At 40.8% G+C, this 24,179-nt stretch overlaps 1 protein-coding gene across 7 annotated transcripts in view; it reads right to left on the minus strand.

Annotated features, from left to right (window-relative positions):
• Positions 1 to 6,619: 6,619 nt before the first annotated feature.
• Positions 6,620 to 24,179, minus strand: part of ODAD2 (outer dynein arm docking complex subunit 2) — a 183,409-nt gene continuing 165,849 nt past the window's right edge. For all 7 annotated transcript variants that reach the window (XM_047865081.1, XM_047865080.1, XM_047865083.1 and 4 more), the window contains one exon: positions 6,620 to 7,062. In XM_047865081.1, the coding sequence (XP_047721037.1) occupies positions 6,949 to 7,062 (114 nt within the window). In that variant the 3' untranslated portion in view covers positions 6,620 to 6,948. The remainder of the gene's footprint in view (positions 7,063 to 24,179) is intronic.

Here is a 24,179-nt window from a genome sequence, read left to right on the forward strand (position 1 = left end):
AACTTTTAGGAAACCTTTGTGTAGATTTTTTTTCCTATGCTCAAAACCCAATGATTACAGTCTGGGGAGTTTGTAGATTCTGGGTTTCCCAGAGATTCCGAATCAGTAGGTGGGGTGGGGCCCAGACTTTGCATTTTAACAGGTACCCCAGACTGTCTTACACAGGAGGTCCGAGGAACAATGATATGTAGGACTAAGCTCAGATTCCTCAAAGTAATTTTCAAGGCTGTTTTTACCTTCATAATCTGGTTAGTCCAATCTGTCTGAGGGAGAATGGGAAGCAACCATTACCTAGAGAACGTCTGGAAGAAAACAGGCTTCTGTCCTGGGAAGCTTTGATACGTGCTTTACTGAGGCCAGTGATTTGGTCCTAAAGATGTTTCCAGCGCTGCTATTCCATGACCCTACACTTACCATTATGATTATCTACAACTTCAGAGTAATTTTTCCAAGCTTCTGTCTGAATTTGAGGAAGTCAATCTCTTCAGTACTGCACTTTATAGTGCTGATATCATAACATGAATCTACATAGACCAAGATAGTTTTGACATGTGCCCTTTTACACAAATTGTTCTCTTTGGTTTTCTATTGAGTAGCTCCAGGCATCTTTAGGGATACAAATATCAGGATTTAATCAAATAAGCTCTCATTCCAATAGATAAAGATTATGGTGCTGCAGACTTGTGAACCATATCTAGTTCAGAGAATCATTTTGAGTTTTCTGCATGTTTGCTGTTGCTGACTGTGTCTCATAAAAATTCATATGTTGAAGCCCTAATCTCCAGTCTCAAAATTTGGAGACAGCCTTTTAAGGAGGTAATTAAGGTTAAGTGAGGTCATAAGGGTGGGGTCTAATCCCACTGGACTAGCGTCCTTATAAGACGAGGAAGAAACACAGAGACTGGTCTCTCTTTGCATGCACACAGAGGAAAGGCCATATGAGGACACACAGAAAGAAGGCATCTGTCTGAAAGCCAGAAAGGCCTCATCAGAAACCAACCTGCTGGCAGCTTGATCTTGGACTTCTAGCCTCTAGAACTGTGAGAAAATAAATGTCTGATGTTTAAGCCACTCAGTCTGTGGTGTTCTGTTACGGCAGCCCTAGCAGACTGATACAATAGCCAATATTTAAAATTTGGGAGGTTGCCTGTAAAAATCTGAATTTCTTTGGAGAAGTTGTAAGATTGGCAACATCTGGCTAGAGATGAGGACTAATTTGTCTGCATTCTCTAGTTTTCCAGTCTCCAAGAATCCCTTTCTCTCCCAGACATGAAGACTAAAGGTCAGTGACCAATTGTGTTACTATTACTTTATTTTTTATTATTATTTTTTTAAAATCCAGTATAATTAACATACAGAGTTTCATTACTTTCAGATGTACAATATAGTGATCCAACACTTCCATACATTACCTGGTGCTCATCATGACAAGTGCATTCCTTAATCCCATCACCTATTTCCCCCATTCACTCACCCACCTCATGCCAATATTATTTTAAAAACAACATATCTAGCTCATTCTGCTCATTTATGTTACTTGCCTAGCCCTTGTGAACACTTAGCTTTATAATCACTAATGTAACATATCTACTGACAAAGGTCAGTTTTCTTTCCAGTAATGCAAAAGGATTTCCATTTAACTACCCACACTCTCTCTGAACTTCATTTTTGATATATGGTCATTCTCTGTAAGCAACCCAACCAGCTATAGATTCTTCAAGCTTCTATGAACCATACTGATATCACTAATATACCTTTCAATCATTAAAATAAATTGGGACATAAATCTGAAATAATGACAAATCTTAACTCTGAACATCATGAGCCAATTATGTAATTTGCAAAGGATGACTTTTTATCAACTAATAAATCAGGGTGGCATGAACTGGCAGAAGAAAATCTCCCTTTGGTCTTGACAGATGCAAATAAAGAATAAATTACTTTTACTTGAAAACTTGAAAATAATGGGTTGGGAGTATAAGGATTCCATATGTTACATGATTTCAAGTCAGCCATGACAGTTGTGCATCAAAACCATTGAAATACTAACTTTACATCTTGCATTTATAGAAATTAAAGCATAAACCATTTTAAGAGGCAGAATATGTAATAACCATTTGTCAGAGAAAGCAGGAACAGAAACTGGAGACACAGAGATTTGAGTGGAGAGAGAAAAGGAAACCAATTACTGAAAGGCAAGAAAATTTAATCTAAAATTTGAGCATAAAAGAATAGCGCACAAAAGGGAAGACCAGAAGTCTATGATAGTCTACTGTATTTACTTATTGGTGGGCACAATTTTTTTTTTTTAAAGTTTATTTATTTTGGGGACAGAGAGAGACAGAGCATGAACGGGGGAGGGGCAGAGAGAGAGGGAGACACAGAATCGGAAACAGGCTCCAGGCTCTGAGCCATCAGCCCAGAGCCTGACGCGGGGCTCGAACTCACGGACCGCGAGATCGTGACCTGGCTGAAGTCGGACGCTTAACCGACTGCGCCACCCAGGCGCCCCGGGCACAATTTTGTTGGGACTGTGTTTCTATTAGATTTATTCAGGCAAAATATATTAGTAAATCACAGTATTGTTCATCTTAGGTATCTATAATGAAGTAGACATCTGAATGGGTCAAAATCATTCTTTTCAAAACAACAACATTTTATGAAGCAATCTATCAATGACCTTTTGAGTTACTTCATTTGTTGGCTTCCTATGTGCTTGGGACTAGAATTCATTTGCTTAGTTTACAGAAACCAAATAACAAAATGTTCATAACTTACTACAGGCCACCCCAGCATGTATCAGTTATACTGTACTGTTGGTTAGGTATAGTTGAAAGCTATTGCAAATGTTCATTTTGAAGATTATAAATATTTCAATAGTGGTTTAGATGTTGAAGCTACAATTCTTTTTTTGTCAAAACAACAACAACAATCCTGCTCACTTATTTTATCTATGGATTGTGTATACCATTTGTTAACCGAGGACCTCTCTTTTAAAGTTAGTATTAGGAAGAATGTCTGCCTTAGAAGTTTCCAAATAACAAAAAAGTAAAATTCATTGGTAGTGTCTTTAGGGAAAAAAGTCATTCATGTTCATCGTGAACAGATTAGAAAACACAAATGAGCAAAGAGAAAACAAAAATCATTCGTATTGCACCATTCAGATATAATCATTTGTTTTATCACAGTTTGGTGTATTTAAGTTGTGTCTTCTTCCGTTGTGACTAGCTGCATGTATATAATTTTCTAAAAATGTGCTCACACTGTATATACTGCTTCAGAACCTGCTTTCCAATTTAACAATATTTTACAAAAGGCTTTCTATGTCATTAACTAGCATTCTATAACATGTTTTCATTGTATTGCTAGGCCATCATTGAATTAACCAAAGTTTTTCCTAACATTTGTACCATTAAAAACAATGATGTGGTGAATACTCTTGTAGAATAACTGTTGGGCACAATCCCAAAGGCACACAAAGTTATGATGCTTTTGGTGTGCATTGCCAAATTTCCCTGGCAGTATGATTGTGCCCATTTAGATAGACCCTAGTATGATACAAGATTATCTGAGATTATCAGTACAATTCTGTACTTACTGTATCATATCGTATTGTATTTTTTTAAGTAGGCTTCACACCCAGCACAGAGCCCAGTGTAGGGGCTTGAACTCACGACTCTGAGATTAAGACCTGAGCTGTATCACTTGGGGTGCCTGGGTGGCTCAGTCAGTTAAGCGTCCGACTTCAACTCAGGTCCTGATCTCGTGGTCTGTGAGTTCGAGCCCCGTGTCGGGCTCTGGGCCGACAGCTCAGAGCCTGGAGCCTGCTTCAGATTCTGTGTCTCCCTCTCTCTCTGCCCCTCCCCCGTTCATGCTCTGTCTCTCTCTGTCTCAAAAATAAATAAACATTAAAAAAAAAAAAAAAAAAAAAAGACCTGAGCTGGGATTGAGTCAGACATTTAACCGACTGAGCCTCCCAGGTGCTCCTCTTCTGTATTTTAAATGAGATCACAAGTAGGAAGTACTTAATACAGTCCTCGACATATTAGTATTATGTACGATTTGGTTCTCTTTCTGCTCCAGTCTCACTGAGGGACAGAATTCTACTTTCTACATTTGAGTACATGAGAAAGTGGTTTTTTGGGGGGCATTTAGTGCATATGAGGCAGGGAGGTTCTTAAGTGGGTTTCCTTATTGTTTTCACCGAATTATAGGAATAAACATAGCCTATTTCATTCCCAAGTCTTCTGTGGGATGAGATTAAACATCTTGAGTTAACCTGGACTGTGAAATGATCTTTTAAACCTAATCCCATTAGGTAAAAGAAAAAGAAGAGATTTATTCAACCATCTCAGTTGTCTGCTTATCAACAACTGAGATTCTCATTTTCCTAAATGGAAATAAACTTTCTGAGTATTTTGGATCTAGTGTCTCAATTCCATGCAAATGCCTTAGAGAGTATCAAAGTAACAGGATTTATAGTGCCACCCCCTAAGAAAACCAACCTTCTGTTAACTGTCAGAACCTAGGAAAGTTTGAAAAAGAAACAAGTTATTTCTAATGCAAGTGATCCTGAGAGTAGCGAAAGAGCATTCACTAGGGACAGCAGACTGATCATGGCAGGGATTTCTAGAAGGAAGCCCTGCAAACCATAGACAGTGGGAGATCAAAGAGTATCTACTTAAAATTCCTTCCACCTTAAACTCCTTTCAAACAGAAACAGCTGGCTATCACCAAGAGTATATTGGATTCCCAGGATGTCCTGGGAAAGAATAAAACCTAAAAAAAAAAAAAAAAAGAAAAAAAGAAAAAGAAAAAAAAAAAAGAACTGTTGCTGAAAACTTATAAGGAATTAATGTTGCCAGCTTTAAATAGCAGAAAATAAATACAATACAAAAAACACTTACCAAAAACTAATGAAAAAAAAAAAAAACACGAGTGCCATTGCAGCATGTAGTGGCAAAGAAATGGTGTGACTGTCCCCATGTTTGTTCTCTGATAGCTGTGAGCACTTTCACTCTCTTTGACATTTTCCTAGTAAGATCAGAGTTTTCTGTTATGACATTTCATACATACGCATACATACACAGAGTCAAAAACTGACCCTTAAATTCAGCTTCTCATTTGTAGTACCCAAGGATACCAACTTTCGGGAGTTTAAGAATTTAAAAAAATTCTTAGGAACATACAAGATGATTTTCATGTTAATTTCCTTTATCTGTTTCCAAGTGCTTAGCTTCTTTAAAAATGCTTAGCTTCTTCATTTTTTAAAATGGCACTGTTGCTTTTCTTTTATGTATTTATTAACCATAAAACATGAAAACCTCCAGCTTTCTTCTATCAAGCATAGCATAAAGGAACAATCCTTCTTTACCATCACTCATCCAACATTTTTTGTGTTGCAATTGTTTACCTGGTACTTCCCTTCACTCCTAGGACCCACTAAATCCAAGAATAACTTGAAATCCTAAGGCAGTGGTGAAAGCTTCCTTTAGTAAAAATGGAATAATGTTATTTGTTTTCTATAGCTGTCATAATCCATGATTTCTAGAGGTATTTTGAATGTTTGTGAAGCACAGCCCAATGGCAACTTTAACACTAGAAGCATGTTGATAGTTGAAGAATTTACACTTTTATTTAAATTCAGTTCTTAGTTGGCATCATTAATAGCACTGCCTTGTTCCTATTATCTTCTTTTATAACCTCCTCTGAAAAGCAGGCAAGATGAGCTGGTGTTTTAAAAACCTCAAAATTCTCAGAAACTTCTTTTTACCAGAGAATCTATCACTAGTATAATTTTTCATCCTGTACAGGCTTTTCATTTCATACAAATTATTTGCATTTAATTCAATTAGGTTTATGATCTTCTCCCAATTATGATGAACATAGATAGTACTTAATACTTTTTTAATAAAACAGTCTAGCCTGCTCTTCAAAGAATTAACTGACATTGCCGGTTTATGGAGCTGGTGCATACAAAGCTATTTTCCTGGCTAGTATGAGATGCTTGGGACAGTTAGTTCCCAAACATTTCAGCACACCAAGGGTACTTATGCGATTCTTTTAAGTGACCTCTCATGTTTCCACAACCTGATAAAATGCTATTAATCCTTTGTGGCCACCTTTTAAAAAAAGTACTTCGTGTGCTACAAATGAGTTCAGAAATTTCAAGCTATTTATGTGAAGTAACAGTATCCTTACAGCAGCGTAAATTAATTCTTCAATAAAAGTGTTGGTCAGTCCTGTGAGGGAAATAAAACGTATAATTGTTTATGCTTTGTAAGCCCCAAAGTAAAAATCCTGCTCATTGCTTATGTTTCTGTGATTTGCATTATCTGGTATGGTGACAGTTACACATGATCTTCTCTGATGTTTGATCGTATTTAGGAGAAATCTGGAATGACCTCAGGATGCTCTCTCAGGTCCTGCTGCTCAAATCTAAATTCTGTTTAATAACAGTTCGTGAAATCACCACGTCTCCCTAGAGCTCTCGCGTGGGTTGCAAGTGATCAAACAGACAACACCATAATGACGGGGCAGTAAGATAGGTTTAACAGAAAGGGAATTCTAAAGACATGCAGGAATGAGTGTGAAACTGCACACCAGGAAGGCCATACCTTTTATTAAAATCATCACAAATACAAAAGTCTCACTGAAATAGGTTTATGTACCGTATACATATATTCTCCAATTCCTGGAAAATTATCACAAACTTATTGGCTTTACATTTCATTACATGGCATATCCCTAAAATGTTAAATAGAACAAAAATATCTATGCAGTTTTTGGATGGAGAGAACCCTTTGCTATTTTTAATTCCTGTCTTTTCATCCAGACATTTATCTGTTTGTAAAGGATTTGCTAATAAATGTTCTAGGCTTCCTGGCCATGGGACTGCTATGTTCTCTGTCATGTAAAATTTGGTAGCTTATAATGTTTGTTCACATTTCAAATGTATCTTGCCTTTTCTGTAGCAAGAGCCAGTCTGCGGATGTTGGATATACAACCAGCTGCGGCTTCCTGGAGGTCCTGGTCAGTGGATCCAACCATATCCAGCAGAAGCTGTCACATGTAAAAGAGAAGGAGGGATCATCAGGGAAATACAAATCAAAACCACACTCAGATGTCACCTCACACCAGTCAGAGTGGCCAAAATGAACAAATCAGGAGACTATAGATGCTGGAGAGGATGTGGAGAAACGGGAACCCTCTTGCACTGTTGGTGGGAATGCAAATTGGTGCAGCCACTCTGGAAAACAGTGTGGAGGTTCCTCAAAAAATTAAAAATAGACCTACCCTATGACCCAGCAATAGCACTGCTAGGAATTTACCCAAGGGATACAGGAGTACTGATGCATAGGGGCACTTGTACCCCAATGTTTATAGCAGCCCTTTCAACAATAGCCAAACTATGGAAAGAGTCTAAATGTCCATCAACTGATGAATGGATAAAGAAATTGTGGTTTATATACACGATGGAGTACTACGTGGCAATGAGAAAGAATGAAATATGGCCCTTTGTAGCAACATGGATGGAACTGGAGAGTGTGATGCTAAGTGAAATAAGCCATACAGAGAAAGACAGATACCATATGGTTTCACTCTTATGTGGATCCTGAGAAACTTAACAGAAACCCATGGGGGAAGGGAAGGAAAAAAAAAAAAGAGGTTAGAGTGGAAGAGAGCCAAAGCATAAGAGACTCTTAAAAACTGAGAACAAACTGAGGGTTGATGGGGGGTGGGAGGGAGCGGAGGGTGGGTGATGGGTATTGAGGAGGGCACCTTTTGGGATGAGCACTGGGTGTTGTATGGAAACCAATTTGACAATAAACTTCATATATGGAAAAAAAAAAGAGGAGGGAAAGGAAAGCAAGTATAAAACCATTAATCTCAAGGCATAAAGTTAGGCTTTGGAAGCAACTTTAAGTATTAAATGTTTTTTAAAGTCACAAAAAGAAAGAAAGAAAGAAAGAAAGAAAGAAAGAAAGAGTACAAGAAATTCCATTAGGCAAATGCAATTATAAATGCTGCTTCACCAGAGGCAGGGATTTCTCATGAAATGCTCACCATAGCTATTTTCTGGAGCCAAACTGGACCGGTTACTGCCTCCTTCGTTTGGTCATTTAACCTCCATAAATTCTGCTTTAAAATTTCTGTTGCATTCGTTCTGGCTTTTCTGCCTCCAAGGAGCCATAGCACACCATGCCTAGACTATTAGTGCGTACCCTTAGGTTTAATTTCTCTGCATTCCAACCCATCGGATCATGTCACAACCTAATTATGTCAATCCCGTAACTGCACCGACTCCCAGTGCTAAATAACTAGGGCCCAATCTGTTAACTTGTCCTTCAAAGGACGTTTGTGCTCTGGCCTCAGTTTACCTTTCTAGCCATTCATCTTTCTCCTGCTCCATCTCCAAGGGCACACGCTTCCTCATTTCTTTTGTCTTGCTTGATGCCATCCCTGTACCTAAAAGGCTGACTTTCTAAATTTTATCTATCTTTCATTACCCAGTTAACTTTTCCACAAAGCCTCCATGATTTCCATAAAATAAAATGGCATTTCTCCCCATCAGAACTCTCCTAGCAGTTTACTCAAATGCCTCCTACTAATATCTTCCCATTTATTCTTAAAGTTTTGTTTTTTATTTAAGTAATTTCCACACCCAACGTGGGGCTCAAACTCACAACCCCGAGATCGAGAGTCATATACTCTTCCAACTGAGCCAGCCAGGCACCTGTACATCTTCTCTTTTAAACACATATTTGGATTAATGTTTTCTGTCCTTCTTTAGGTTGTAAACTCTGAAACTTATAATTCCATATCATGTCTAATACATAGTAGATACCAAATAAATGTCAAATAAATGAGTTAGAACTTTAAAAATATATCAGTTATGATTCCAGTGAGTAGTTCTGACAAAGGACTTGAAAATCTGAGCTGTATATTCTCTACATAGTAGTATGTGAGTACAAATAAACGTTGATAAGGACAGAAAATAGGGATGACTTGATAAACTAAGAAATACCATAAAGTATTATGAAACATCTTAAATATGGCAGGCTTCGGGGTTGGCTGTTATTCCCCAGGTAATAATAGAAGTTATTTAAAAACTTTTATCAGGAGAGTGGCATGGCCACATTTGTGTTGTAGAGAGATAACTCTCCTGGTACTGTACAGAACGTGGACTGTAGAGAAAAGAAATGGAAGCGTTCTGCGATGCTTCAGGCCAGAGACGATGAGGACTGAATACAGCAGGATGGAGGGGTAGGGTGGCCAGAATGAATTCAAGGGACGTTTGGGGGTTAAATCATTCAACAAATGGCCCAAGGATAACTAGTTATCCAAATAGAAGAAAATGAAAACGGTAATCTCATATCATACATAAACATCATGTCCAGGTAGATTACTGATTTATTTTTAAAAAATGTTTTATTGGAGAGCCTGGGTGGCTCAGCCAGTTGAGCGTCCAACTTTGGCTCAGATTCATTATCTCTTGTGAGTTCGAGCCCCGCCCCACTTTGGGTTCTGTGCTGACAGCTTACAGCCTGGAGCTTGTTTTGGATCCTGTGTCTCCCTCTCACTTTCTGCCCCTCCCCCACTCATTCTCTCTCTCTCTCTCTCTCTCTCTCTCTCAAAAATACATTTTTTAAAATGCTAGTTTGTTTTTGAGAGAGAGAGAGAGAGAGAGAGAGAGAGAGCAGAGTGCAAGAAGGGGAGGGGCAGAGAGAGAGCGAGACACAGAATCTGAAACAGGTTCCAGGCTCTGAGCTGTCAGCAAAGAGCCCGATGCAGGGCTTGAACTTGTGAACTGTGAGATCATGACCTGAGCTGAAGTCAGATGCTTAACTGACTGAGGCACCCAGGCGCCCCATTAAAACATTTTTTTTAAGTGTTTGTTTGTTTGTTTGTTTATTTATTTAGAGAGTTAGAAAGCAAGTGGGAAAGGAGCAGAGAGGGAGACAGAGAATCCCAGGCAGGCCTCGCAGCTGTCAGCACAGAGCCCAGTGCAGGGCTCAAACTCACAAACCATGAGATCATGACCTGAGCTGAAACCAAGAGTCTCAACTGACTGAGCCACCCAGGTGCCCCATGGATTAATGATTTAAATAAGAAAGAAAAAAATGTAAAAGATTTAGAAGGTTGTAGATGAGAAAACTGAACAAATTGAGGTATTGAAGGATGTTTGGCTTCTCAGGTCCTGACCTCCTTGTTGTCCATGATCTTCACCACATTTCAGCCCCTTGTGTCCAGGGTCACCCATCTTTAACCTCTCCCTTCTACTGATTCCTTCCGATCATCATTTAAACCATGTCCCCATATTTTAACCTCCCTACTACCCTGCCCCCACCACCACACTGACTCCTTTTTTTCTCTTCATTGCCAGATTTCTTTAAAGAGTTGTCTGGATTCATTGTCTCTGGTCTATTCAATTTACTCCAGGTTGGCCTCTGCCTCAGCTTCCCACTGAAACAGCCCTCTCAAGGTCATCAAAAACTTTCATCTTGCAAAGAATAGACATTTTTGACTCCTCTTATTCAGCTCCTTAATAGTGTTTGATATAACTGACCATCTTCTCCTCTTTAAAATGGTCTATGCTATTGGCTTCTTATATCATACTGTCCTTGTATCCATTTGTCCTCACCTTCTTGCTCTTCAGTGATGGCTATTTCTCCCCTTCCCCTCCATAAGCTGTTAGAGTTCCTTAGAACAAATTCCTCTTTTATCTTCTGTTTTCTCTCCCTTGAAGGTTTCTCTTTCACTATCTGCCTTCAAATATCATTTATCTGGAGCCATCTTCTCAACTTATGCCTCCACCTCAGAATCTTCTTCTGGAGAGCACACTTCATATCATCTTCTTAGACATCTCCACTAGGCAGTCTCACAACTATCTCAAACTTAATATATAGATGAAGTTTCTAATTTTTTTTTTCTGTGTAAACCCAGGTTCCCCCACCTCCCCAGTATTCTCCTGTGTCAGTGAAGATATCACCACCTAGTTTCTCAAACCAGAAATTTCCTCACCTTACATTCATTCCTACCTCATCTTCCCTGCACTCCATCCTACAATTATTGTATCTTTGTGATTCAACTGCCTACACTTATTCCAAAGTCATTCGCTTCTGTTGCCATTGTTACCACCCCTGTAAAGCCTACAGCAGGTTCCCACTGTCCTTGCACACTCTCTTGCCTGGCCTGCAATCAATCAGTGCAACACTGCATCCAGAGTAATGTCCTAAATTGTAAAGTTCACCAACAAGGGGAAAAATTCTAGAGAAACAAAGGGAATAAGACATGATCAAATCTTCTGAGGTTTAAGAGAAAGAAATATTCTCTTCTGAGTAAGGGAAACAGGGCCTTCTGGGGGAGTTGCTGCCTTGGGAGTTTTGCATTGTTCAAGTAATTAAATAAGGAGGCCATTAGATGAGGTGGCTCTAATGTTTTGGTGGCCTGCATAAGCAAACCAAACCCTAAACCAGAGTCAACACACTTGAGTCTAAGAAAATGAAACCTGAAGCCAATCAATCACAAATAGCCAACTAGGCTCTCCCAAACAAGGCAACTGCTTATGCTATAGCCAGTCAAATAATTTCCTTGCTTTACTTCTGTATCTTTTTTTTTTTTAATTTTTTTTTTCAACGTTTATTTATTTTTGGGACAGAGAGAGACAGAGCATGAACGGGGGAGGGGCAGAGAGAGAGGGAGACACAGAATCGGAAACAGGCTCCAGGCTCTGAGCCATCAGCCCAGAGCCTGACGCGGGGCTCGAACTCCCGGACTGCGAGATCATGACCTGGCTGAAGTTGGACGCTTAACCGACTGCGCCACCCAGGCGCCCCACTTCTGTATCTTTTAAAAAAATTTTTAATGTTTATTTATTCTTGAGAGAGAGACAGAGACAGAGTGTGAGTGGGAGAGGGTCAGAGAGAGAGGGAGACAGGATCTGAAGCAGGCTCCAGGCTCTGAGCTGTCAGCACAGAGCCTGACGCGGGGCTTGAACTCACAAACTGTGAGATCATGACCTGAGCCGAAGTCAGATGCTTAAGCGACTGAGCCACCCAGGCACCCCTACTTCTGTATCTTCTTTATTGAAAACCTTCCCTTAGCTCCTGGCAGTGGAGTTCTCCTAACCACTTTTAGTTTTATGCTGCCTGGTTTGAATCATGCCTCAGTTTATGTTTTAACAGCATTACTGAGTGTTTTTCTCCAGCATTACTCAATAACTGAGGTGTAAGTTGGAGGAAATAGGTTGTGGGACTGCAATTCATTTGAATAGTTATATAATCCAAGCTGGGTTGGGAGGGAAGTACAAACAGAAGGCTACTGATGTCTGAAAGAATTAGGAAGGGAGACCTCTGTGAAGTAAGAAAACAGTGTTAGTGCTGTTTGAGCTCATTGAAGCTCAGGAAGAACTTGAAAAATAGGACATTAGAGTATGAGAATGGATTATCTGGAGTTTAAGATTCTATAGATAAAGTTGACTTGATTATTAAAAAGGATCAATAATCCAGGTCCAGGATGTGACCATGGGAACACAGGTCAATATAGGATTATTAGGCAATTGTATATGTGCATACATGTGTGCATACACACACACACACACACACACACACACCTATGAACACATCTACTTAACTTATATTCTTATTCTCTTTCTCTCTCTGCATAAAGAGGAAATACTGGAAAAATAATGAGAAGGAAGAACAACAGTAGCCAGCTCTCTTCGGTTACTGGCTTAGATGTCTCGGTATTGTAACTCACACTTAAATCCCTTTCCTAGCTTGCAACTTTTAACTCTTGGTCTACAATGCCATATTTTTATCAATTTATCTATTTGCTTATGCCTCATCTTACTATCATATGAAAGCTGTTAAAGCAGATATACCTATATGAAGCTTAGACTATTTCCTCTAAATGTGTACTTAACACAATTTCATCCATCACTTTTTTTTCATACTCACACATTTTAGCTGTCTACCTTCATTGCTGGAACCCTCCACCACTCTTGAGTATTGAGTACTAGCTATAAATGTGGAGATTTTGCTCCTGTGCATCATTACTAAATCAATAAACAAGAGTCGTCCCAGTCCTGACCCCAAGGAAGCCTGATATCGATACTTCTCTATTCTCAGATGGAACAATTTTTCTTTCAATTCTGCTTTCCAAACTTTAAATTGGTTCTTTAATCAAAACAAAACATTCCAATGATTTTTTGGTAAATTATATAATCTCTTGAGGATTTTGAAAAGTTATTAATAATTTCCCTTTACATAACATATTTTCTCCCTCCTTCTCCCAAGTAGATGATTCAAAAGAATTCATGAGTCCCTTCATCGATTCCATTGTTTTATAAATATAGCATTAAATTCTCCCAATAGCCTAATCACTTTAATAAACAATTTTTATTACCAAATTAATTTTTTATTACAGCCATATTATTATAATGAAGAATGTCAGTTACGTGTAGGCTTTTCTGGGCCCTGGAAGAGGGAGGCCTGATGCTACATTAAAAGCTTAATTTCTGGGGCTTGGTCAGTTAAGCGTCTGACTCTTGATCTTGGTTGGCTCAAGTCATGATCTCGCAGTTTGTGGGATCAAGCCCCGCTTTAGGCTCTGTGCTGATAGCGTGAAGCCCGCTTGGGATTCTCTCCCTCCTTTTGTCTCTGCCCCTCCTCCACTTGTGCATATGCTCTCTCTCAAAATATATAAATATGCTTAAAAAGCTTGAGGTCCACAAGAAAACGGGATGTACAGATAATCTCGCGTCCAACTTCCCTATATAAGTTGTTCAAGAAGTTGGAGGAACACAGATTGCCAGCTCTAACAAGCCCACCTAATGCCTATCCCACAAGGCCAGCCAGCCTTGCTTTTGCTCTGGTCCTTGGTCTCTCATCCAGTAGATTCTTTTGTGGCTGTTTTTCAAATCTGGGAAGAGGTGAAATAGAGTTCTAGCTGTGAACCCAGACTATCTGAGCAGGGAACTAGACACTTTCTAGAAAAGGCAAACAGTAGTCAAGGGTTTTGAGGTCAGAGCTCCTTGGCTTTGTATCCTGACTCTTCCATTTCACTTAACTGGACAGGTTACCGAACCTCTAAACCCTATGTTCCCATAAGTTTAATGGGATCACCTGCCTCTGAGGCTTATTGTGAAGATAATAGAGACCTTTAAACAATGTTTGAGCACCTCTATTCACAGCTTCTTCCTGTCTTTACATCCTTTGATCTTCTTCCATACCCCTCTTCCTGTTTTGTCTAACTGTTCTCCCTGAGCCGTGTACGGATCCAAGTGTGCAGTGCATGAGAGGAAAAGCTGGAGAACTCAGGCAGAGAGAATTCACACCAGAAAGGGCAGAGGATTCCTTGTGGGAGAGAAAGAAACAACATGTGGGGAAGGAAGGGAGGAAGGTGGAGAGAGGGAAAAGCTTATAGGGGGGTTATTTTAGGAGCAACTTTAGGGTGAAACAGATGTACTGAGAATAAAAAAAGATAAGAGGATTTTAAATAAGTTTAAAAGTGCACGATTGTGCTGTTTTCAAGAAAGAGTGAAACTAGGATTACAATTACTTTCAACTGCTACTTGGTTGCCAGGCCTTTGTGTTGACTGCATTTCCATGTCGGGACTGGACCATGAGGCCACTTGGCTTCATACAGGTTATGCATTTGAATCACACAAACCCATGCTCGGTACAAAGTAAGAGCTCCATAAGTGGTATTCATTATCATGGTGATTATTTCGCCAGTTCTGAAGTCTGGTTCTGGCTTCTGTTCCCTGGAGTCCAGCCCTGGGTAGTTGGGGAGGAATGAGGAAGCAGGAATTTTGGCCCTAAGGTCAGTCTAGCCCTGTCAGCACCTGCTGCAGTCCCCACCTCATCTCTGGTTGACCCCTCTGGGCACACCAATGGCCCAGGCTTCACTTGGCATCAGCTGTTGCCGCCGCACCTTGCAAGGCTCTCTTGGAAAGCAGCCCCTTGGGCTGATGCCTGCCAAAACCCAACCTGCCTTCTGCCCGTACTCCCTCATATCTTCTTGTTGCTCTGTGGCTCCCCCCTCCTCTGGTGTTCCAAGTCAGCTGCATTTATTCCTAAACCCTGGATGCCAGTTATATAATTTCATATTATATAAACTAATGAACTGTGAGTGTGAAATGGACTAGTCATAACGTTTGGCAGGCTGCTGGCATCTCGGTGTTTCAGAGAGCCTGCAGTGTGTTGGCTGTGCCAGGAATCAGCTAGATAAAGGTTGCAGAGGGGAGGATCTGCTGTGCATTGGCTTGCTTTACGTTAGGATGTAACGTTCAGTCAACACAGGACCCTTTATAGGACTTGACTCTGTAAATGACTTTTTCTAGGACCTGTGTAACTTCTAGCCCCGAATGCATTAAGAGGGCTGCTGCTCTTTGGGGAATTAATTTAGCCCAAGTTTCTTGCATTAACCGTGAGGTTTCATTCCATATCACATATGGTACTTAGTACATGTTTAGTCTAAAAGCTCGACCAGTGGAACCCAGCAGTCCAGTATTTTGAAGGCCTAAAGTAGAGGCAAGGGTGAAATTTAAAAAAATAAAAGGAGAAAAGGATGGCTTAGCACAGCACATGTGGTAGGCAGTGAGGTTGCTTCCTTAAACGTACCTGGAGTGACTCACTGGCCTTGGGCCCGGAGGTTACCTAACATTCATACAACGTGAAATGATTTTATTAGCTACCAAGCTTACTGTGTGCCAGGCACTGTGATTTATTCTTCACTAGTTCATTTATCCTGCTCTGCCCATTTTCCTTAGCCAGGAACATTCTCAATCAAGGGTACAGTGTTGGAAGTGTAGAATTTTCTGTGTGCTCAGGGTATGAATGGTTTGACATTTGAGAGCACTCACTTCTAGGACTCTCTTGGTGATGCTGCTCTCTGAATTTATTGTTTTTCCTCTATTTTTACTTATTGTTTTCAATGAATGTTACTCATTGCTCTGCTAATACACCTGTAGGTTGTGTGGCTAATGCTGCTTTACAAATTGAGTAAGGATGTGTTACTTTCCCAGACCACCATCTGAAAAACATGTACTATATACGTGTCTTGGTTTTTAATTGGACTCGGGAATATATGCTTTTATTTTTCTGAAGAGCTGCATAAGCAAGCTAGGGCACTCAGAGGAATGCTTTAAATGAGCCCCGAGTGGGGCTCTGTGCTGACAGCTCAGAGCCTGGAGCCTGCTTCAGATTCTGGGTCTCCCTCTCTCTCTGCTCCTCCCCTGCTCACACTCGGTCTCTCCCTCTCTCTCAAAAATAAATAAACATTAAAAAAGTTAAGTATAAATAGGAGCGCCTGGGTGGCTCAGTCAGTTAAGCGTCCGACTTCGGCTCAGGTCATAATCTCGCAATCTGTGAGTTGGAGCCCTGCGTCGGGCTCTGTGCTGACAGCTCAGAGCCTGGAGCCTGCTACAGATTCTGTGTCTCCCCCTCTTTCTGTGCCCCTCCCCTGCTTGTGCGCTCTCTCTTTCTCTCTCAAAAGTAAACATTAAACAAAATGAACATAAACATCTGCATAACAGAGACGTGGAGCAAACTTCTGTACTGGATGGGCAGCTAACACAAAGTAAAGAGCAACAGATATTTTCCAACCACTAAAACACGGGGCAAGGTGAGGCTGGTTTGGAATACTTTGTGATAATAACTAAAAGGGGTACTTTTTTTTTTTTTTTAAGGAAAGTGAGATGCAAATTGGGTACAAGTGACTATGGAAGCAGTGTACTTTTTTTGGTACATATTTTTTTGCTCTGTAGACATTTTCCAGCTATAAAAACATTTTTGATATTATAAGGGGGAAAAACACCTCAGGTTTACCTTTTTGAAGTGTTTGTTCCTTTCAAAAACTTTCCTCTTTTTAATCTTTCCCTCCCCCAAGCACACCCAAGGACTTTAAATTTATTGGAAGTTTCATATGTACACTGAAGGAACACTAGCCCCCCTTGCTTTCACACTTAATTGCATAGAGCACTTTAAAGCATCATTCAAACACATTACTTTTTACAACGTTGGCGTGAACGCGGACAAGGGGAGGGCACAAAGCGTGGTTTGTGGATTGGGCTAACACGAATAACTTCCTCCAGTGGCAAAGGCTTTGATCTCAAGGAGCGTGCCCTCAGTATGCAGCTGTGACCTATGATTCACATCCCCTGGAAGGTGAGACAAAGGTAGCATGGGAATCGGTGTCTGCATTCAATTTTTACTTGCATATCTAACAGCTCATGATTTTATATAATATTTCAGTCGTATGAAAAAATATGTACCAATTTGAGTGATAACAGATTTTCTTGTGGTTTGACTCCACATTGTTTGGGTGAACACAGAATGGAAATAGGAGTTTTAATTAGAGCCGGATGAGCTCTGAAATACCTGCATGCACACCAAGCTAAGTGGGTTTTCCAGGAAGATCTGGAGTTCCCAGAGCTCATTTGAACCGTGAACCCATTTGCTGTTTTCCAGTTCACAAGGCACTGCGGTGTGGCTGTAGCACTAACGCCCAGCCCAGTAACAAGAAATGCATTTGCACCGTGTCTGCCCTGCACAGCAGCTTCCAGGCTGCCCAGGTTGGCTGCCGCTCCTCCGCGGTTTCTCTCACATCCCGACTTTGAGCCTTGGTAATTTATTTCATATGACGGCTCACCAGAGCCGGGGGCCTCAAAACACATTCTGCATTTGCTGGTTGGGGCAAAACCTTTGATTCTGTTCAGTCAGTGAAGTGAGCCAAGGGGCTTGCCTTACAGCGGTGTCTGTCTGCCTCCCGGTGACAAGAGCGTGTGCCTTATTTACGGGATCTGAGGTTCACGTCTGCAAAGCTTGAAAGTGGGGTCTACTTGTTTGATCTGATGCCTCTTCCGTGCACATGTTTGTCTGCACTTGAGTAGGTTTGCTCTCTGGTTCTTCCACGTTGCTTTTCCATGAGCCTTCCAGTAGAGAGCTTTGGTGCCCAGGCACGCACGCGCGCGCACAGATGCGCGCACGCGCGCAACTGGAGTGCTGGGTCTAGAGTTCTGGGAAGTAGAAATGGGGTATATAATAGATCGCCAACAACCTTCTAAAGAATGCTAGAAATTGTAGAAATGGACAATTACTGGCTGCATCAGGAGACGGTGAGACCCTACACTCTTTGTCAGAGGAAAAGGAAGTGGCAAGTCTTCACCCGACCTGGGGGGAAGTTCATATCATTTGGAATGGCTTCAAGTTGCTCTTCAAATTTTATTCCTATCAAATATGAAGAATACCTGTGCATATGGGAGTTTCCTGGCAAGAATGCTAAAGAAATGATAGGCTAAAAATGGATTAAAAGATATAAGTGGACAGGGTCGTTTAGCATTGCATTCTGCTACTGGGTGGATCAAAGTGACAAAGATAATTCTCTGGAAGTTTATTATTATCTGTAATACCTCCATAAAGAAGGCAAAGTTACATCTTTAAGGATCTCAGAATAAGGCCTGGCTCACAGTAACTGCTCTCTAGTTGTTAGCCATTATTACTCCAATAGAAAACATACTTCAGGCATGTCCACTTGTCCTGATGCTAGTAACAAGTGACATGTGACAAAACGTATCCAGCACTGTGTTGGTTGGCATGACTAATCCTCTCAAGAAGAAGTCAGGCTGTTGCTACCCAGTGCAGGCTGAGAGTCATGTGGGTGGGCACTCTGTAAGGAATGACAAGAGGCCCTCAGGGGGAAGGTCAGCAGGGCAGAGTCTCTGAGTTCCTATCAAGTTCTGCTTCTGTGATAGGTTCTAAGAGCCCCTTCTGGAGAATTGGGTGAGCCCTGAGAGATATGGCTCCCAGCAGGTGGGCCCCTGGCAGCTTGTAATATGCATTTGTTACTGCGGGTCCCAGAGAAACATAGTAGATGGAATAGACCACTCTGTATTTGCTGCCTTTGGTTTCACTATGGCTTTTGTCTGGTTTTTAGTAGTAGGTCAGAGAACACTTCTGTGGGGTAAAATGACCTAGGAAATAGATAAAGCAGTCAGGAACTTTATCAATATGTGGTTAAGACAAAATCAAATATGAGTTAGAAAATAAGTTGGGCTCACCAACATTCTTTTTGAAGATTTCATGATATTGGCATAGTCTCCTCCAGCAGCTTCTTGAATAATGTGCAGACGTAAACTTTTGTTTTAATTTTTAAATATTTTTTAAAATTTATTTTTGAGAGAGGAGGAGACAGAGCATGAGCAGGGGAGGGGCAGAGAGAGAGGGAGACACAGAATCTGAAGCAGGCTCCAGGCTTTGAGCTGTCAGCATAGAGCCCAATGCGGGGTTGAAACTCATGAACTGCAAGATCATGACCTGAGCTGAAGTTGGCCACTTAACTGACTGAGCCACCCAGGCACCCCAGAGGAGGTAAACTTCTTAAGGCTCACATGTCTTCTCTCATACTTGATTAAGAGTTTGCCTGAATAGAAAATTCTAGGTTAGAAGTAATTATTGAAGAGCTGAAAGAGTTTTGAAGGCATTGCTCCATTTTCTGCTTGCTTCCAGTATTACTGGTGAGAAACCCAAAGTGTTCATTTTTTTTTAAAGTATTAACATTTTATTTATTTATTTATTTATTTATTTATTTATTTATTTAATTTATTTATTTTTAAATGTTTATTTTTGAGAGAGAGAGAAAGACAGAGCATGAGTGGGGGAGGAGAAGAGGGAGAGGGAGACATAGAATCTGAAGCAGGCTCCAGGCTCTGAGCTGTCAGCACAGAGCCTGACTCAGGGCTCAAACTTACAGACCGTGAGATCATGACCTGAGCCAAAGTTGGCCACTTAACCAACTGAACCACCCAAACCCCCTAATGTTCGTTTATTTTCGAGAGAGAGAGAGAGAGAGAGACAGACAGACAGACAGACACTTGGGATGAGTGGGAGAGGGGCAGAGAGAGAGGGAGACACAGAATCTGAAGCAGGCTCCAGGTTCTGAACTGTCAGCACAGAGCCTGATGTGGGGCTCAAACCCATGAGCGGTGAGATCATGACCTGAGCCGAAGGCTTAACCGACTGAGCCACCCAGGTGCCCCTAAAGTGTTCTTGATGTTTGGTTTCTCTTACTTGTTCTTCTCTTCCTCTCCTCTTTTGAAGATTACAGAATCCTTTATTGCTATTACACTTAATGTTCTAGAATTTTACAATGCTATATCTTGTAATAGGTCTGCTTTTATCCATTGTATACAGGGCACTTGATGTGCCGTTTTAATCCGGCAATTTATGCACTTCAATTCTGGGAAATTCTCTTGAATTATTTCATTTTGCCTCCTCCTCTTCATTTTCTCAGTTATCCCTTTATGGAACTAATATTCTGAAGTTAGATTTTTTACACTGGCTCTCTAATTTTTATCTTTTCTTTTTCCTATTTTCATCTCTTTATCTTTTTGCTCCACTTTTTGAGAGATTTATTTATCTTCCAATTCTTCTATCGAATTTGTGCTCCCTGAATGTTCTATTTTTACAGAGTCCTGTTCTAGTTTCATGGATGCAATACTTTTTAATTTAATTTAATTTAATTTAATTTAATTTAATTTAATTTAATTTAATTTAAGTTTAGAGAGAGAGCATGCACACCAGCTGGGAAGAGGCAGAGGAAGGAAGAGAGAAGGAACTTGATGCAGAGCTCGATCCCATGACTCTAGGATCATGACCTGAGTTGAAATCAAGAGTCAGATGCTCAACCAACTGAGCCACCCAGGCACCCCAGATGCAATACTTCTATATCACTCTGAGGATGTTCACTTTTTTCCCTTTTCTCTTCTATACTCTGTTTCTTCCAAGGACTGATTTGTTTCTATTTTTGTTTCAGTCTGTCTTCTACGTTCAAGATATCCTTCAGATGTGAGTTGCTTGTTGGATGAATGGAAAGTTTGGGCTCATAGGTGGGGCTTGTTGACTTTGTTTTACTGCAGGGTAACCTGGGTGGTCTCAGGGTCACTCAGAGTTGTGCTCTCCATGAAGACACCAGACTGAAGGGGCCTAAAATGCAGCTCTCACTTGCTCACCAATTCATGAACACTGGTCAGGGACTACATCTTCCTGAAGGGATGCCTTTTTCTTCCTACAAAGGTGTGATCTTTTTAAGTCTTTTTAACATGGTCAAAGCTATATCTGCCCAGAGGGATCATCTTTTTCTAATTCACACACAACAGCTTTGCACAGGCCAGTAGAGGCCCTGGAAAGGCTGGCTAGGGTTCTCCCCAAGTCAATATCTTGAAATCTTTTGTGTCCAGCTGGTCAAATTCTCCAAGGAAGAACTTTTCAAACTCCAACCCACAGAGGAAGGGACTGGTCTGTAGGGATTTGGGACTGAATAGGGCACACAGTCCATTTAGCTTTCAGTGTTCATTATGGTCACTTTATCTACATCTTTGGTAGAATATCTTTGCCTTATAGTGGCTGCTGTCCTCTAATCTGAGACCCTATTTTATCTTCTCTAGACAGCTCCTGAAGTGGGGAAGTGGCTCTAGGTTTTCCTCAGTCTTTCTTATTGTGGCCTCAACCTGGAACCCTACCAACCAGTTCCAGAGGCACTTAGTGCTACCAGTTCCTAATATTTTGAGGCTTCCACATTGTAAACTGGGTCTGTTATCAGTTTCTCCTACTGTTGACTTGGCATTCTGATTCCTGAGGTCTGTTAGCCAGTTGTCACTCTTCCTCTGAATTTCAATTTACAAAATTTTGTTATTTTCTCCTCTCCAATTCTCCCTGTTCTTGTTGGTCTTGTTTTTTTCTTTGTTTTTTTTTTTTTTTTTTTAAGTCCCTTGAATGTAACATTGGATTTCAGAAGCAAATAAAATTAGATTCAGGAGTTTAATTTGCTACTTTACTTGGAACAAGCTTTAGGTTTTCTCCAGACTCCAGGAAAAATGTCCTGGATATCTACTCTGGATACAATGCCTGAATTTAACTTGGGTTATCTCCCATTGGGAAGAAACTGAAAGTCTCTATGTGGTTGTCTATGTTCTATTGTTAGATCAGTTTTATGAAAAATGCTTAGAAATAATTTTTTGGAGGGAAGTTGTATATATATGAAATGTATGTATGTATATATGAGTCTCCAGCTCAGGCCATTCAACTGCCTGCTTGACATATGCACTTGGATATAAGACATGCGTACTGAGTTTCATATGAGCAAAGCTCAACTCCTGATCCTTCCTTCCAACACCTGCTTCCCCATGGCTTCCTCACCTCAGTTCATGTCAACTCCTCTCTCCCGTTGCCTGGGCCAAAAATCTTGGGAGTATCTCTGACTTCTCTCTTTCTCTCACTGCCTTTATCTTCAAAATGTACCCAGAATCTGACCTCTTCTCATTACCTCCACTGCCGTGATCTGAGCCACTCTCAACTCCTGCTTGAATTTAAGGACTAGGCCAAGTTTTTGATATGCAAGTAGACCTGGAGCTGGCTTTGAAAGGTATAAGCTAGAGAAAACTAAATCACTCAGATTGGCAATTTGGGAGAATCTTTCTTTCTTTTTAAGAAGAAAAGGCAGAGAAGAGAAGAGACAGTAAAGTGATCCACTGGGAGAATGAAAGCCTAGTTCAGAAATGGCCACGGGGATTTTTAGGAATTGCCAAATGTAATACTTGACTTGGAACTTATTGGTATTGCTGCAATGTATATTGCCTTCCATCACTACAAATCTTTGATTTTCTAATTTACTGGTTTGCTTTGCATACAGTGGCCTTATAAGAATGTTCTTGTTTTGTTTTTTGTTTTCATGAAGATAGAAATTAGTGGGGAGGACAAGATAAAAGGGTAAAGTTTCAAGTCTATACCAGCTCTTTGTAATATAGGAACAAAATGCTTACAGAAGTGAAACAATCCATAACCTGAATCAAATTATCAGATGCTGGGTGATATATAGAATTCCCTCTAAGTTAGATGTTGTCTGGGGCATGGAAAGCAGAGGGAAGTTTGAGCCAGTATTTCCTACATGATCATGGGAATGGCAGCCTTAGCTAATATTTGAGCTACTGAATACGCTTTTGTGTGTGTGTGTGTGTGTGTGTGTGTGTGTGTGTGTGTGTGCTAACGAATAAAACTATGACTTAAAATGATATCTCAAAAAACAAAAACCAAAAAAACAGTTTGACCCAAACAATAATGTTGCCTATAGCCTCCGAACTTGACTTTCTCAGCTCCATTTTATCTATCTATCTATCTATCTATCTATCTATCTATCTATCACCTACCTAATCTTCCTCCCTCCCTCCCTTCCTTCCTTGAGAGAGACAAAGACCGTGCAAGTGGGGAAGGGGCAGAGAGAGAGGAAAAGAGAGAGAATATCAAGCAGGCTCCACACTGTTAGTGCAGAGGCCAATGTGGGGCTCGAAATCATGAAGCTGTGAGATCATGATATGAGCTGAAACCAAGAGTCGGACACTTAACTGACTGACCTACCCAGGCATCCTTCTCGGTTCCATTATCTTTCCCCTACCCCAAATCAACCAGTCAGCTATTCACCTGGTCCCACCTGGGCCTTACTAATACCAGCAACTGTCCCATCTGTGCCTCTAATTGCCCTCTACCAGAAGCTCTAGGTTCTGGAAGACATGGAATGGGATCAAGAACACCGGAGGCACTTGTGTCTTCACAGTCTCCTTGCTTTTGTCTACCTTCTGTGATCCACCGTGTCAGCTGCTTTTCTGTCACTAGTTTAGTTCTTTTCTCTACTATTCTCCTATTATACCAATATTAAAAATTGAAATCTAGATCTCAACGAGGCTTCTGGATGGTACACACACATTCATGATCTCTTATCTCAACTGGCTCTCAATTCTGGCAATCTGTGTAGGTATCTTTCTCATCAGCTTTCTTTCTCCGCAACAGCTATTTAAAACTTTCTCTGCTCTCCTCAAATTACCTAACCTACCACTTCAGTTCCCTTGCTCTCAGCATGTGCCTTTGCCTCCTACTTGATGGGGAAAATAGAAATCACAAAAAGGGAAATTGCCCAGCTCCCTGCCATCTCACGCACAGATTCCCACTGCAAGTGCCCCCGTCCTTTTCCCCCTTGCCATCTGTCATAGACAAGAGGTGCCTCTCCTCCAGGCAAAACTCATCTCTGTGCCCTCAAGCTCTGTGTTCCCCCACCTCTCCACTCCTCTAGAAGCTTACTCCTCCATTATCCCCATCATCTGATAGCTTCACCGTCTCCCCTCC

This window comes from Prionailurus viverrinus, chromosome B4 (genome assembly GCF_022837055.1).
Source record: "Prionailurus viverrinus isolate Anna chromosome B4, UM_Priviv_1.0, whole genome shotgun sequence".
NCBI classification, from domain to species: Eukaryota; Metazoa; Chordata; class Mammalia; order Carnivora; family Felidae; genus Prionailurus; species Prionailurus viverrinus.